Source organism: Sorex fumeus, unplaced genomic scaffold, assembly GCF_029834395.1.
Source record: "Sorex fumeus unplaced genomic scaffold, SorFum_2.1 ptg000006l, whole genome shotgun sequence".
Lineage (NCBI taxonomy): Eukaryota > Metazoa > Chordata > Mammalia > Eulipotyphla > Soricidae > Sorex > Sorex fumeus.
The window spans coordinates 58,375,305-58,387,283 of NW_026606063.1; the positions used below are offsets into that span (position 1 = coordinate 58,375,305).

The window sequence follows — 11,979 nt, forward strand, 5'->3', positions numbered from 1 at the left end:
GAGCAGAGTAGTTTCCAAGAGGAAAGGATTAGACTGTTACTGTACTGTTATGCAGGTTGACTTAATTATTTTACTTTCAAACCAATGATTTCCAGAGTCATTTTTGCTTGGAAGTTTTTAGCACGTGAGACCGGTATACACCTCTCATGAGGGGCTCGGAATCTTATTTTCTTTGAATTTTTGATGTTTTACAAGAGAGAGTGATTCAGGAGTTCTTAAAAATAACTCAACCTATGTAGGCAAACATTCCTTTTAGCTTCCCATAGTTTATCAATAGAGTTCTTCATTGTCATGGCCCCTTTCTGCAGATTCCAGTTACAGATATGCATCATGAGTAGCTGTACAAGGGACTCAGAGCTGGACCTTTAGCTTAATGGGGGAATAGTGAGTTAGAGCCCATTGTCTGTCTTCTTCACAGATACACACACACACACACACACACACACACACACACACACACACACAGGATTCTGTGGAGCACAAGTGACAGGGCCACCTCCTCCTTAAAGGACTGAGTCAGGCTATCATATTTTTCCCCCACTCATTTTCACATCAACATTGGGTGAGGAGGATGGACATACCAATCTCTGGGTAGCTTGGGTGTATCAGAGATGAAAAGATTTCAGAGACTCTCTTGGTTGAGGAGGTTAATTTTCTAGGAATAAGTTTCAGAGCTGTAGAGGCCCTGTGCCACCCCTAAGCCTCCTTGCCCCTTGCCCCTCTGTTTTGCTTAAGCCCTTGAAGGGGGACCTGGGAAAACCACAGCCCTCCTGCCCCGGGGAGAAAGGCTGCCACAGCTGAAGGGATACAGGTGTTTTCTCACACCCTGATCTTTCTTTATATGGGGAGAGTGTGAGTGTGTGAGAGTGTGTGAGAGTGTGAAAATATGTGTGTAGAGTATTATGAGTGTGTATGAGTGTGTGTGAGTATGAATGATGAAAGTGTGAGAATTTGTGTTGTGTGTGAGAGTGTTTGAGAATGAGAGTGTATGGGGAGTTGTGAGGTTATGTGAGTTTGAGGATAAGAGCATGACTGAATATGTACGCACAAGTGTTTATGTGTGAGAGTGAGAGCGGAAGTGTGCTTAATGAGTGTGTGAGAATGAGTGCATTTTTAACAGTATGTCTGAGAATGAGAGAGAGAGAGAGAAAGAGAGAGAGACAGAGAGAGAATGTGTGTGTGTGTGTGTGTGTGTGTGTGTGTGTGTGTGTGTGTGAAGAGTGCTGAGGTGTTAGGAAAGGCATTATCTCACATTCATTCACCCCATAGCTGGGATGCAAAATGGAGCTGTTAGGCTCTGAACATGTTCCTTCACTGACATACCTAATGCCAGGGTCCCTTCTTTTCTCTCACCTCAGGATTTTTGTCTGGGTATATGACGTCATCATTCTTATAAATGCCATATTCATTGCTCTGGATGAGAAAAATCCCCTCATTTCCTATGCTGAATGGCTCTTCCTTGCTCTCTATGTGATTGAGATTCTCCTGAAACTCTACACGTACGAACCCAAAGCCTACTTGGGAAGGAAGCAGTTCTGGAATTGGTGAGCACATGTGGTCTGAGAGGGGCCAGAGACCCTGGGTAGAGAAGGAGCTGGGCCTCCACTCACAGTCTGGGGCATATTTATTTATAGTTTTCCAAGCCTTCTCCCTCCCTTCCTCCTTCCCTCTTCCCTCCCTCCCTCCCTGTTTCTCTCTTACCTTGCTCCCTCTCCCTCTTTCTCCTTCCTTCCTTCCTTCCTTCCTTCCTTCCTTCCTTCCTTCCTTCCTTCCTTTCTTTCTTTCTTCCTTTCTTCACTGGCAATGCTCAGGAATCACTCCTGGTGGGACCAAACTTCATGGTGTGAGAACCTTTCCCACTGTACTATCCCACTGGCTCCTGAGGCATCTTAAAATGGCAGAATCCTAGGGGCTGGGAGCCTCTGGCTCCATAAAAGTTGCTCCTCAAGATGTCTGTTTGAGCTCTCTGGTTAGAACCAGAATCACAATCCTGTATCTTGGATTTGGAATGTCTCATAGAACATCGGACCCAATGAGGTGCTGCCTCCCAGAGGTTCGCTGGCCTTCTCGCTGTGATTGCATTGAGCAATCACAGTTGTTTCCACAAACCCATGTTAAGCCTCACAGACCCCCTGGTCATCGCTTCTCCAAAAGGTTGAGCCACAAATTGGGCGTGTGCCTGGACCTCAGAGGCTGCTCGTGAGCTCTTCTGTACACTAAAGGGACTCTCGTGGCATCCTCTTATCCAGGCCCAGCCTCCCCATTTTATATCTTTGCTCTCATGTTGCAGACTTACCTGTTCATCTCCAGTGTCCCTGAGCCGGGCATTGGGGTTCCAAAGGAATAGGCAGGCTTGAGTCAGTCATGGACCCTGTTCTCACCCCAGGAAATGCTCTAGGCTGGGCATGTGGCCGAAGGAGATTGAATTGGTTTGTCTTATGCTTTGACCTCATTATCAGAAAGGAAAGCATATGATGAATTTCTTCTTGAACCGAAACGTTACAATGCACCTAGTGAGACTAGCGTTGGGAAAGACAATGTGGTGTGTTCTGAACAGGTGACGGGTATTCTTGGCTGTGATTGGGAAGACAGTGAGTCTATGAATGAGCTTGTTGCCAACGTCCCCTTGAATGGCTCACTGGTGCAGCCTAGGAAGGCTCACTGGAGCAGTCAAATAGCGATTGTCCTGTCCAATGGAACTTGATGGAACTTGATGGAAGCTCCTTTTACATGTGGAGCGCAGCTTGCCTGGACACCTCAGTGGAGGTTTGCTCTTACCAGCTGTGCCCAGCACTGGACAGGCCTTTCTCCCGATGCCCTGCTGATGCGCTTCTGTGCCAGCAGGTTTGACATGCTGATCATCTTCGCTGCGCTGCTGGCCACGGTGGTCAACACCTCCATTCAGTCAGGTGAGTTCCACCTCCCACTCCCGACCCAGTGCACTTGCTGCGTCTCTACCGGCAGTGTCTTGGTCAGAGTGGTGCAGAGGGTCAGTGGCAATGGTCTGTGTGCCTGGAAGGAAGGTGATTTCGCTTTTTGCTGACGTGCCACCCACCCGTGTCCATCACACCAAATATAGCCCGATTCCCCAGTGCCGCTGAAAGAGAGAGAAACTGCCTCTGCCGCTGACCCTGAGGGGGGCAGGATGGCCTGAGCACTTGTCTCACTCACTCTCTCTCTGTTGCATTGAGCAATCACAGTTGTTTCTACACACCCACGTTAGGCCTCACAGACCCCCGGTCATTGCTTCTCCTCACTGACTCTTGCGCTCACATCTCTGACCTCAGTCCATCCTGGGCCCCCAGCCAGGCTCCAGCCCTGGCAGCCCCCTGCACCAGCTCCTGCAACCTCTCTTCCCTCTGGCCTCCTCTGATTACCCCAGGGCACACACCTTCCAGTTTGGGCTGCACCTGAGTAAGGGCGTGGGGGAAGCACTACCAAGGTGGGCCTGCAGCTTGGGAGGGGGATGGGTGGTCTTCAGCCTCCGCCGGCACCTACTGTTCCTTAGCTGGGGGGCTGCAGGTACTCATCTGCCCATGGGGCTGACTTAGCTTCCTTATGCAGGGAGGGGCGTTGTGGGGAGACACTCAAGGATGCTCCCACCCCCCAATGCATTGTCCTCCAGTTCCTGAAAAGGAGCTACGTCTTTCCCAGGAGCTCAGTGTGTTCTCACCACCTGGCAGGGCCCCTGACTCTGTTCTTTTTCTAGCCAGAAAATACAACAGCCAGCAGATCCTGGACATCGTCCTGATACTGAGGGTCCTGCGTCTCCTGAGGGTCATTGTCAGCATTCAGAGGTGAGCAAGAAGTGCTGGGGAGTGGCCGGGCCTGGTTGTAATCTCTGACCACTTGGAGATGCCTAGACTCAGGGGTTCTCCTGGCTCATCCCTAGGATCCTGTTCCTCAACCCTATGGGTCAACCTGAGTGACCCAGGCCAACCCTTCTTAAATCCTCCATCCCCTCTCCATAGAGGAATCTGTGTTCTGTAGTTTTCTGAGATGACAGTGGTGTGTAGGAGTCCTACCACCTCCACTTTGCCTCTTGAATTCTGTATGTTTTAGATTCCGGGTTATCGTGACCACCTTGATTAACATTGGCCCCACGATGCTGACTTTTGGGGGACTTGTCTTGGTAAGTAGCTGCTCGGATGGCATGTGAGGAAAGTGGAGAGCTGTTCACTCTTAGTAGCTCTCAGTGATGATGATTAGGAGTGTGTATGTGTGTGTGTGTGGGGGGGAGGTCCATAAGTAAATGAGAAGCACTGGTCTCTAGCTATTCTTAGACAAACCAGGCTTCTAGAAAGACCAAACACCTGTCAGTCAGGGGTCACTGGTTGCTGTCCTCAATACCCAACATCAGAGGGTTCAACCATCTTCACTTGTTTAGCACCTTGAATAGTGGCTTGGCATTGGCCTCTGCCCCTCCCCATCCCCACCTCTGATGAGACACACAGTCTTTTTTTTTTTTTAACGGGACATGGGGATGCACACCCAGTAGTTCTCAGGGGTAACTCCTGGCTCTGTGCTTAGGAATTATTCCTGGCAGTGCTCGAGAACCATATGGGATGCTAGGGTTTGAACTCCAGATGACTGTGTGCAAGGCAAATGCCCTACCCGCTGTACCATCTAACTGTCCCCTGGCAAAACACATTATAACCTTCTTCCCTTTAGTTCTTCACAGCAGACAATCATTTGACCATGTATTCTTTTTCTTTTTTAAATACATGGTTCAAGTTTCAGTCCATTATGCTTTTTTATAGATTTTTTTGGAGAGGCTGGAATCACACACGACAGTGCTCAGGGGTTACCCCTTGCTCTGTGCTTAGGAATTACTCCTGGCAGTATTAGAGGACCCTATAGGATGTTGGGGATCAAATCTGGGATGACTGGGTGCAAGGCAAATGCCCTACAAACGCTCTGTCTATCTATCTATATCTATCTATCTATCTATCTATCTATCTATCTATCTATCTATCTATCCATCCCTATCAAACGCCCAGTACTATCGCTCTGGCCCACAGTCCTGTATTATTCTGTAGCACTACACTGTCCTCCTGTTGTTCATCTATTTTCTCGAGCGGGCACGAGTAACATCTCCACTGTGAGACTTGTTGTTACTGTTTTTGGCATATCGAATACATCACGGGTAGCTTGCCAGGCTTTGCCGTGTGGGCGGGATACTCTCGGTAGCTTGCCGGGCTCTCTGAGAGGGGCAGAGGAATCAAACCTGGGTCAGACGTGTGCAAGGCAAACACCCTACTCACTGTGCTATTGCTCCAGCCCTACATTATTCTATTGGTTTGAACTTTACATGATTTGCAGGAGGGTTTTTTCCTATTAGGGTAAAAGGACTTGGTAAATTGTATGAAGAATAATTCCTTTGCCTTTTCTATCACTTGTTTTTTTTTTTTGTTTTATTTTTCCCCCTACATAAAGATCTGTGGGCTGGACAGAGAGTCCAGAGGTTAAGACATTTAACTAGCACTTGAATGACTTTGATTTGATATTGGGCCCAACATAAGGTTCCCCTGAGTCCTGTCAGGAGTGATCCCTGAGCATATAGAGTCAGCAGTAAGTCCTGAGCACCACAGGGTGTGACCCCAAAACAAACAAAAAGATTTGTAGTGGTTGTTGGCCATGTATTTATGGTTTCTTTGGCTGATCTTATGCTTTATGGTGGGCTGGAGCGATAGCACAGAGGGTAGGGCGTTTGCCTTGCACACAGCCAACATGGCCGACCTGAGTTCGATTCCTCCACCCCTCTCGGAGAGCCCAGCAAGCTACCGAGAGTATCTCCTCGCCTGCACAGCAAAGCCTGGCAAGCTACCCGTGACATACTCAACATGCTAAACACAGTAACAACAAAGTCTCACGATGGAGACGTTACTGGGCCCGCTGGAGCAAATCGATGAACAATGGGAGGACAGTGACAGTGACAGTAATGCTTTATGGTCTTTAGCTTTTGTGTCAGCCACTTGTATCTTGTAGCTTTTGTGTCAGGCACTTGTATTTCCAGTTATCCTGTATGGTTTATGTTTTATATATTCTGAACTCTTTGCTCACTTTGGGATTTCTTTTGATATGGGGTAAACATCCAGTGTTACTGGCGCTGGAGCAATAGTGCAATGGATAGGGTCGGGTCACCTTGCACGCGGCTGACCCGGGTTTGATTCCCAACATCCCATATGTTCCCCCAAGCACCATCAGGAGTAATTCCTGAGTGCACGAGCCAGGAGTAACCCCTGTGCATCGCTGGGTGTGAACCCCCCCCCCAAAAAAAAATCCAATGTTACTGATCGTTCTCACAGCAACAGGTTTTAGAGAGTTTAGCCTACTAACTTGCAGTTTCGCTCCCCACTTTGTGAATGGCCCCTGGGAGGGTGCAGGTGTGACTCTGTTGGTTATGTTCTTGGCCTCCCTGCAGAGGGGTCCCCCGCGGGCTTCTCTGCCCCCTCATCCTGATGCTGCTGGAACTGTGGCTGGGGAGGACACCCCCTTCCCCACTCCAGAGTACCTGTCCCTGGTGCAGGTCAGCATCCTGTGTCTGGTCTGTGTCCCTGTCCTCATGACTCTCATGCCCTACATCCTGGTACCCTCTGACTGGCACTACCCACCCAGATGGTATACTATGTGTTCGCCATCATCGGAATGGAGGTGTTCCATGGCAAAGTTCGCTTCTTGGGCCCCAACCTCACCACTCCTGGGGCTCTGCTGTGTGGGAACCCGGCACTGAAGGACTCAGAGTTCGCCCGCAATGGCTACTGTAAGAACAACTTCAATGACCTCGCCACAGCCCTTGTCACGCTCCTGGAGCTCACAGTGGTCAACCAGTGGCACAGTATCCTTTCCCAAGGTGCGGGTGGGCAGGGGGTACGCCCTGCAGGGTGGTGTTTGGCTGGGACCACCCTATCCTGCCCGGCACTGCTTCCTTAGCTGCCCAGTCCTCGCAGACGGCTTTGCCCGTGTGACCCACCAGGCAGCCAGACTCTATTTCATCGGCTTCCATGTCGTGGTCGTCATCCTGATTGTCAAGTGAGTTCCCTCCCGCCACTTCGTGCCTCTGTCTCTCACTGTCTCTCACTGTTCTGGGTCCAAGGTGGAGGGGAGTTTCCAAGAAAGGCACGGTGGCACACGGGACTCCATTCCCTTGGCCAGCCCATGGCGACAGACGGATGAAGGACTAGGGGAACGGAGAAATTGGGAAACTGGACCTCAGGCTTACCGGTAGTCAGTTTATTTCTCTCTCCTTCCCAGCGTAGCTCGATCTCTCCCTCACAACACAATCATAGTCATAGTTTTGGTCGTAGTCCCAGTCATCAGAGTTCCATCATCCTAGTCTCCTTGTAAACCTCAAAGTTCTCTTCTAGTCCTTCTCTTTCTAGTAGTCCAGTCCCTTCTTTCTCCCCTTACAGCATAGTTATATAGAAATCATGAAGGGTGGGGTACACATAGGTGGGATTGAACACTGTCATAACAAACAGAGGTAAAGCCACTCCTTCAGGGGAAGTTCTAGGGGATTAACTCAAGACAAAACCTCAACTGAGGGTTCAGCACTCCAGATTATTAGGAGATCCGCTCAAGGGCAGGATTCCATCTTGGGTGTATTGCTTTATTTTTTCCACAGGTAGTAATCCATTTAAACAGTCATAGTAAATTTATTTCTTAAAATATTTCTAGTCATTTTGTATGAATAAAGTAAGAGATATATTAAGCTTAAAGGGTGGCTCTTCCTGGGGACATCTCACTATATATTCCAGACCATAATCCTCAGGCCAGGTTAGTGTTTCCTAACCCCAGCAGAGTCCTTATTCAGCTACTTCTTTTTGGGTCATGGCAGAGTTTGTCCCATGACCATGCTCTTATTGTACTTATGGTGCTTAGCTTGTCCCATTTTTTATGCTAGGGTAGCTTACAGCTTGCCCTGGGTCCATCCAGTCCCTTCATTGGGACCCTCCTTTTGGGGGTGTTAGGAAGTAAGGACAACTGAGGTTTAAGTCAGGTAAATATGATAGAGGCCCAGGAGTAAATATTATTTGGAATCAATAAACTTCCATGTTACAAAAACATCAGCATCAACTGTCTTCCTCTGTCTATACAAAAAAGGACATTCCTAAACCATGCAAGTGACATAAAGGAAAGAGAAAAGCAATATAGGACTATTATTTCTTGATGGAACTGGGTGTGCCTCAGGGGCACTGTTGTGGGAGTAACTCAATAAACCTAAGCTCCCTGTGGAAGGAAAGGATAATCCAATGTTGTCCAATAGAGGGTGTGTCTGCCCAGGCCACGAGGGGCCTCAGTGTGTGTCATCGGGTCTGTGGGTGCACACAGCAAGACCTGAGAGGTTAGGAGGAGGATTCTGGGGTTCTTACAGTCTCCCATCTGTCTGCCCCTCCTCCCCACTCTGCATCCTGAGAGTCCTGGAGAGCCACAGGTGGTCCCCTGGGTTCTTTTCATGTTCTGTCCCAGGTGGAAGGGCCTGTGCCCCCACCCCAAGTACTTGCCATGGCTCCAGGTCATCTTGCTCCCACTCCCGGAGTCCATGTTCCCCCCTGGAACTGCTGTGACATCTTGTTACTGCCGGGGGTGGGTTCCTTCCCGCTTAGCAATTTTTTTCTGTGTGTGGTGGAAGGGTGGGCCATGCTGAGCTGTGATCTGGGACTGCTCCTGACTCTGCTCAGGGGTTCCTCACAGCAGTGCCAGGAATAGAATAGAATGGGGGGGGGGGTCACCTTAGCCCCTGTGCCTCTTTCTGGCTCCCACTGGGAATCTGATTCTTGCTCTTGCTCCTTCCAGGGCCTGAGTTGGAGGCTCTGCATTCCAGGTTGACTCCCTCGCAGAATTTGGGTCCTGCAGTTCTGGGGTGACAGCCTAGCCCCCCCAGCTTTCCCCAGGGCTGCTTTTGTCACCTGGGTCTCAACATCTTTTGAAGGAGTGCTGAAAAGGAGCTCCTAGGCAGCCCCAGCCACACAGCCTGTCTGCTGTAGCTTGAAGGGGCTGCAGAGATGGGACATGTGGGAAAGTGTCCTCAGAGGGTCTCAAAGAGGCTGCCCCAGTGCCAGACAGGCCAAGCAGCAGAGACGATGTCCCTGCTCCTCTCCTCTAGGGAGGGGGGGGGGAAGAGTGTGTGTGTGTGTGTGTGTGTGTGTGTGTGTGTGTGTGTGAGAGAGAGAGAGAGAGAGAGAGAGACAGAGACAGAGACAGAGACAGAGAGACAGAGAGAGACAGAGAGAGGAGAGGAGAAGAGAGAGGAGAGAGAAAGAGAGGAGAAAGGGAGAGAGAGTGTGGGTGCATGTGTGCTCACATGTGTGGATGTATGTACACACATGGGAGTGTGTGTATATGTGTGCATGAGTGTAAATATATGTGTGCATGTATGTATGTGAGCGTGCCTATGTGTATATCTGTGTGTGCATGCATGTAAGCACACACATCTGTGTGCATGTGTGTGTGTGTGCTTGTCTGTGTGTCCATGAGTGTGTGTGTGTGCTACAGCCTGACTCCATCCTGTCCCTATTAGGTCAGAGTGTTGAGGGGCTCCAGGTTTTTTCACTGTGCCGACTAAGTAAGGATGAGTTAACTTGAGTGGGCTCCCACCTGCTCCCATGGGCCCCCTGACTCCTGGAGAAAGCTGCAGGGTGCAATCCTATGTCTGCCTGCTGGGTGCTGAGCTGGAGTGGGGGGTGAGCTGGGCTGGGCTGCAAAGGGGGGACTGCAAATGAGGACACGCTGTCTTAGGGGGGGTCAAGGGGGCTAGCTGCCCACCTCTTTGGGAGAATTTTCCCCCTGGTGTCCAAGCACCAAGATTCTTCCCTCTGCTGCCCTGGTGGGCAGGGACACTCCAGCATCTGCTCAGAGGTGATAAATTCAGAGCTGTCAGGGAGTGTCCAGTGCTAGCACTGATTCAGCCTGTGTCCCCTAAAATAAAATGCCTTTCCCTTTATGGGTCACTGTTCACGTGTCATGTGGGGAAGAATGTTTTTCCAAATGCTCCAGACAACTTGCTGTCCCATCTTCCCTCCATGTAGCATTCTCCTTGCCACAGTCCACGGTCTTTTGGAGCTTGGCTAGGACTGGACCCGGCTTCTCCACCCATGGGGCTACAGTGGACTTGCTCTCCCGCCCCTTCCCTTGGATTTCTCAGCAGTTTTATGTATTCTGGTTCAGGGCTCACTTCACCAACCATGCTGAGGGCTTCCTCATGGCTCTGTGTTCACGCATCACTCCTAGCAGGCATTGGGCACTCTCTGGGGCTCTGGAGGTGGAATGTGGGTTGGCTATGTGCAAGGCGGGTATCTTACCCCCTGTGCTCTCTCTGGCTTCTCAGCATTTTTATAGCATTCATCTTGGAGGCGTTTTTCGTGGCATATTCACTGGAAAAAAGTGAAGTAGAAACTGCTATAGAAAAGAAGATCCAAGAGCTAGGAGTGGGAGTCCAAGAGTGAGTAGTGGGGTCTCCTGATATCATCCCCAGACATTTGGCAGTGGAACAGGCACCAGTGGTCCTGAAGGTCCCTTCCTGAGAGTCCCAGCTGGTCCTGTGAACTGACCTTGAATGCCCCTCACCCATTGTATGAGCGTTGTGGGCCTGGCTGAGCACACACGGTAACACATGGTACCTTGGGGGCATGTCTGGGAGACCCACGAGGTGAGGAGCATGGCTGAGAGCCTAAGACTATCCTGTCCCCCCCCCTCCCTCCTTGAAGGGACGAGGACAACGATGGGGCCCTCATTGCCAACATGGACGTAAAGGACAATGGCTTCAGTAGGGATGATGGAGACAGCCAGAGGAAGGCCTTGAAAGGCTTATACTTCAGGATTGCATCTAAGAGTAAGTGCTGACACAACGGGAAACTCCCTCCAATCTGTAGCAGGCGAGATGTTTCCAGAAGGTGAATCTGCATTGGCTAACCATGGCTCAGGACAGCCCTCTCTCGCCTCCCTTCACACTAGCCTGCTTTTTCTCTTGCCCCTGCCTCTCTTCCTTCCCGCCAGGACCGCTAGATTTGTGCTCTTCAGCCTGCTCTTGAATTGGCTCTGCTACCCTGGCCTGTCTACCCTGGGACCTTTGCACGTGCCCTGCCCCCTCGGCTCACCTCCTCCCACTCCTGCCACTAGGGTGCCTCCTGTTTCATGTCCAGACGGCACCTCCTCGGGAAAACCCTCCCTCCTCCCCTAGTGCCCTGCTTCCCTGAGATGAGGTGCCCATGCATGAAGCCCTGCTCTCTTCTGCCAGCACACTCAGCTGCACATGCCTTGTGGAGGGTGGAGAACCTGGCAGACAGGAGTGTGTGGGGATTTCTGTCTTGTTCTTTGTTGTCTCCGAGGGCTTCACACGCCCTGAAAACCTGCTCACTTATTTCTTTCACTGTTTTTTTTTGGGGGGGAGGAGGCGGGGTGCTCCCAAGAGGTGCTCAGAAGGACCTGGGCCCCACTGATGATTCTCAGCCACCAGGCTGGTAGTAAAACACCAGGACCTGGGGGTGCAAGGCTGCTTTGGGTGTCAGGAGCTGAATCTGAACTCTCTTTGTTGAATGACACGAATCCAGCCAGCCCGACTGCAGCAGCAGCAGCTGACAGGTGCCTGCTGGGCTGAGGAGCACACGCAGATGGGGTCAGGGGTCTGCTCCTGCCACCCACCCTGAGGCAGAACCTTCTCCCAGGTCTGCTCTCCCATGGCTGGGCAGCTTTGTGGGCACAGCAGGAGTCCGCTGAGTCTGCTGTGACTGTCCAGTCTTCCCTTCATGCTCGGGGCAGCAGCCTCCACTGGCTGCCCTCTCCCCCCTCCTCACCCCCACCCCGACCCGCGACTTCACGCACACCCTTCCCTCCTTTCCAGAGTACAGAACTGCAGATGCTTTGCTGCAGCGGATGTTTGAGTGTGAGATTGCTCCTGAGGATGAAGCCCCTGCCTTGGATGAGCCTGACCGTCTTGGCCGGCGACAACTACCTCCAGAGCCCCCAACTCTGAGCGCTTGA

General features: G+C 51.0%; 1 protein-coding gene across 1 annotated transcript in view; it reads left to right on the plus strand.

Moving 5' to 3' along the window:
* LOC130037339 (two pore calcium channel protein 1-like) overlaps window positions 1-11,979 on the plus strand; it is a 43,208-nt gene extending 31,229 nt beyond the window's left edge. Inside the window, exons 11-19 of the mRNA XM_056129144.1 lie at window positions 1,359-1,544; window positions 2,845-2,909; window positions 3,710-3,797; window positions 4,063-4,132; window positions 6,619-6,838; window positions 6,942-7,032; window positions 10,328-10,441; window positions 10,707-10,831; window positions 11,840-11,979. Of these exons, the coding sequence (XP_055985119.1) occupies window positions 1,359-1,544; window positions 2,845-2,909; window positions 3,710-3,797; window positions 4,063-4,132; window positions 6,619-6,838; window positions 6,942-7,032; window positions 10,328-10,441; window positions 10,707-10,831; window positions 11,840-11,979 (1,099 nt within the window). The remainder of the gene's footprint in view (window positions 1-1,358; window positions 1,545-2,844; window positions 2,910-3,709; window positions 3,798-4,062; window positions 4,133-6,618; window positions 6,839-6,941; window positions 7,033-10,327; window positions 10,442-10,706; window positions 10,832-11,839) is intronic.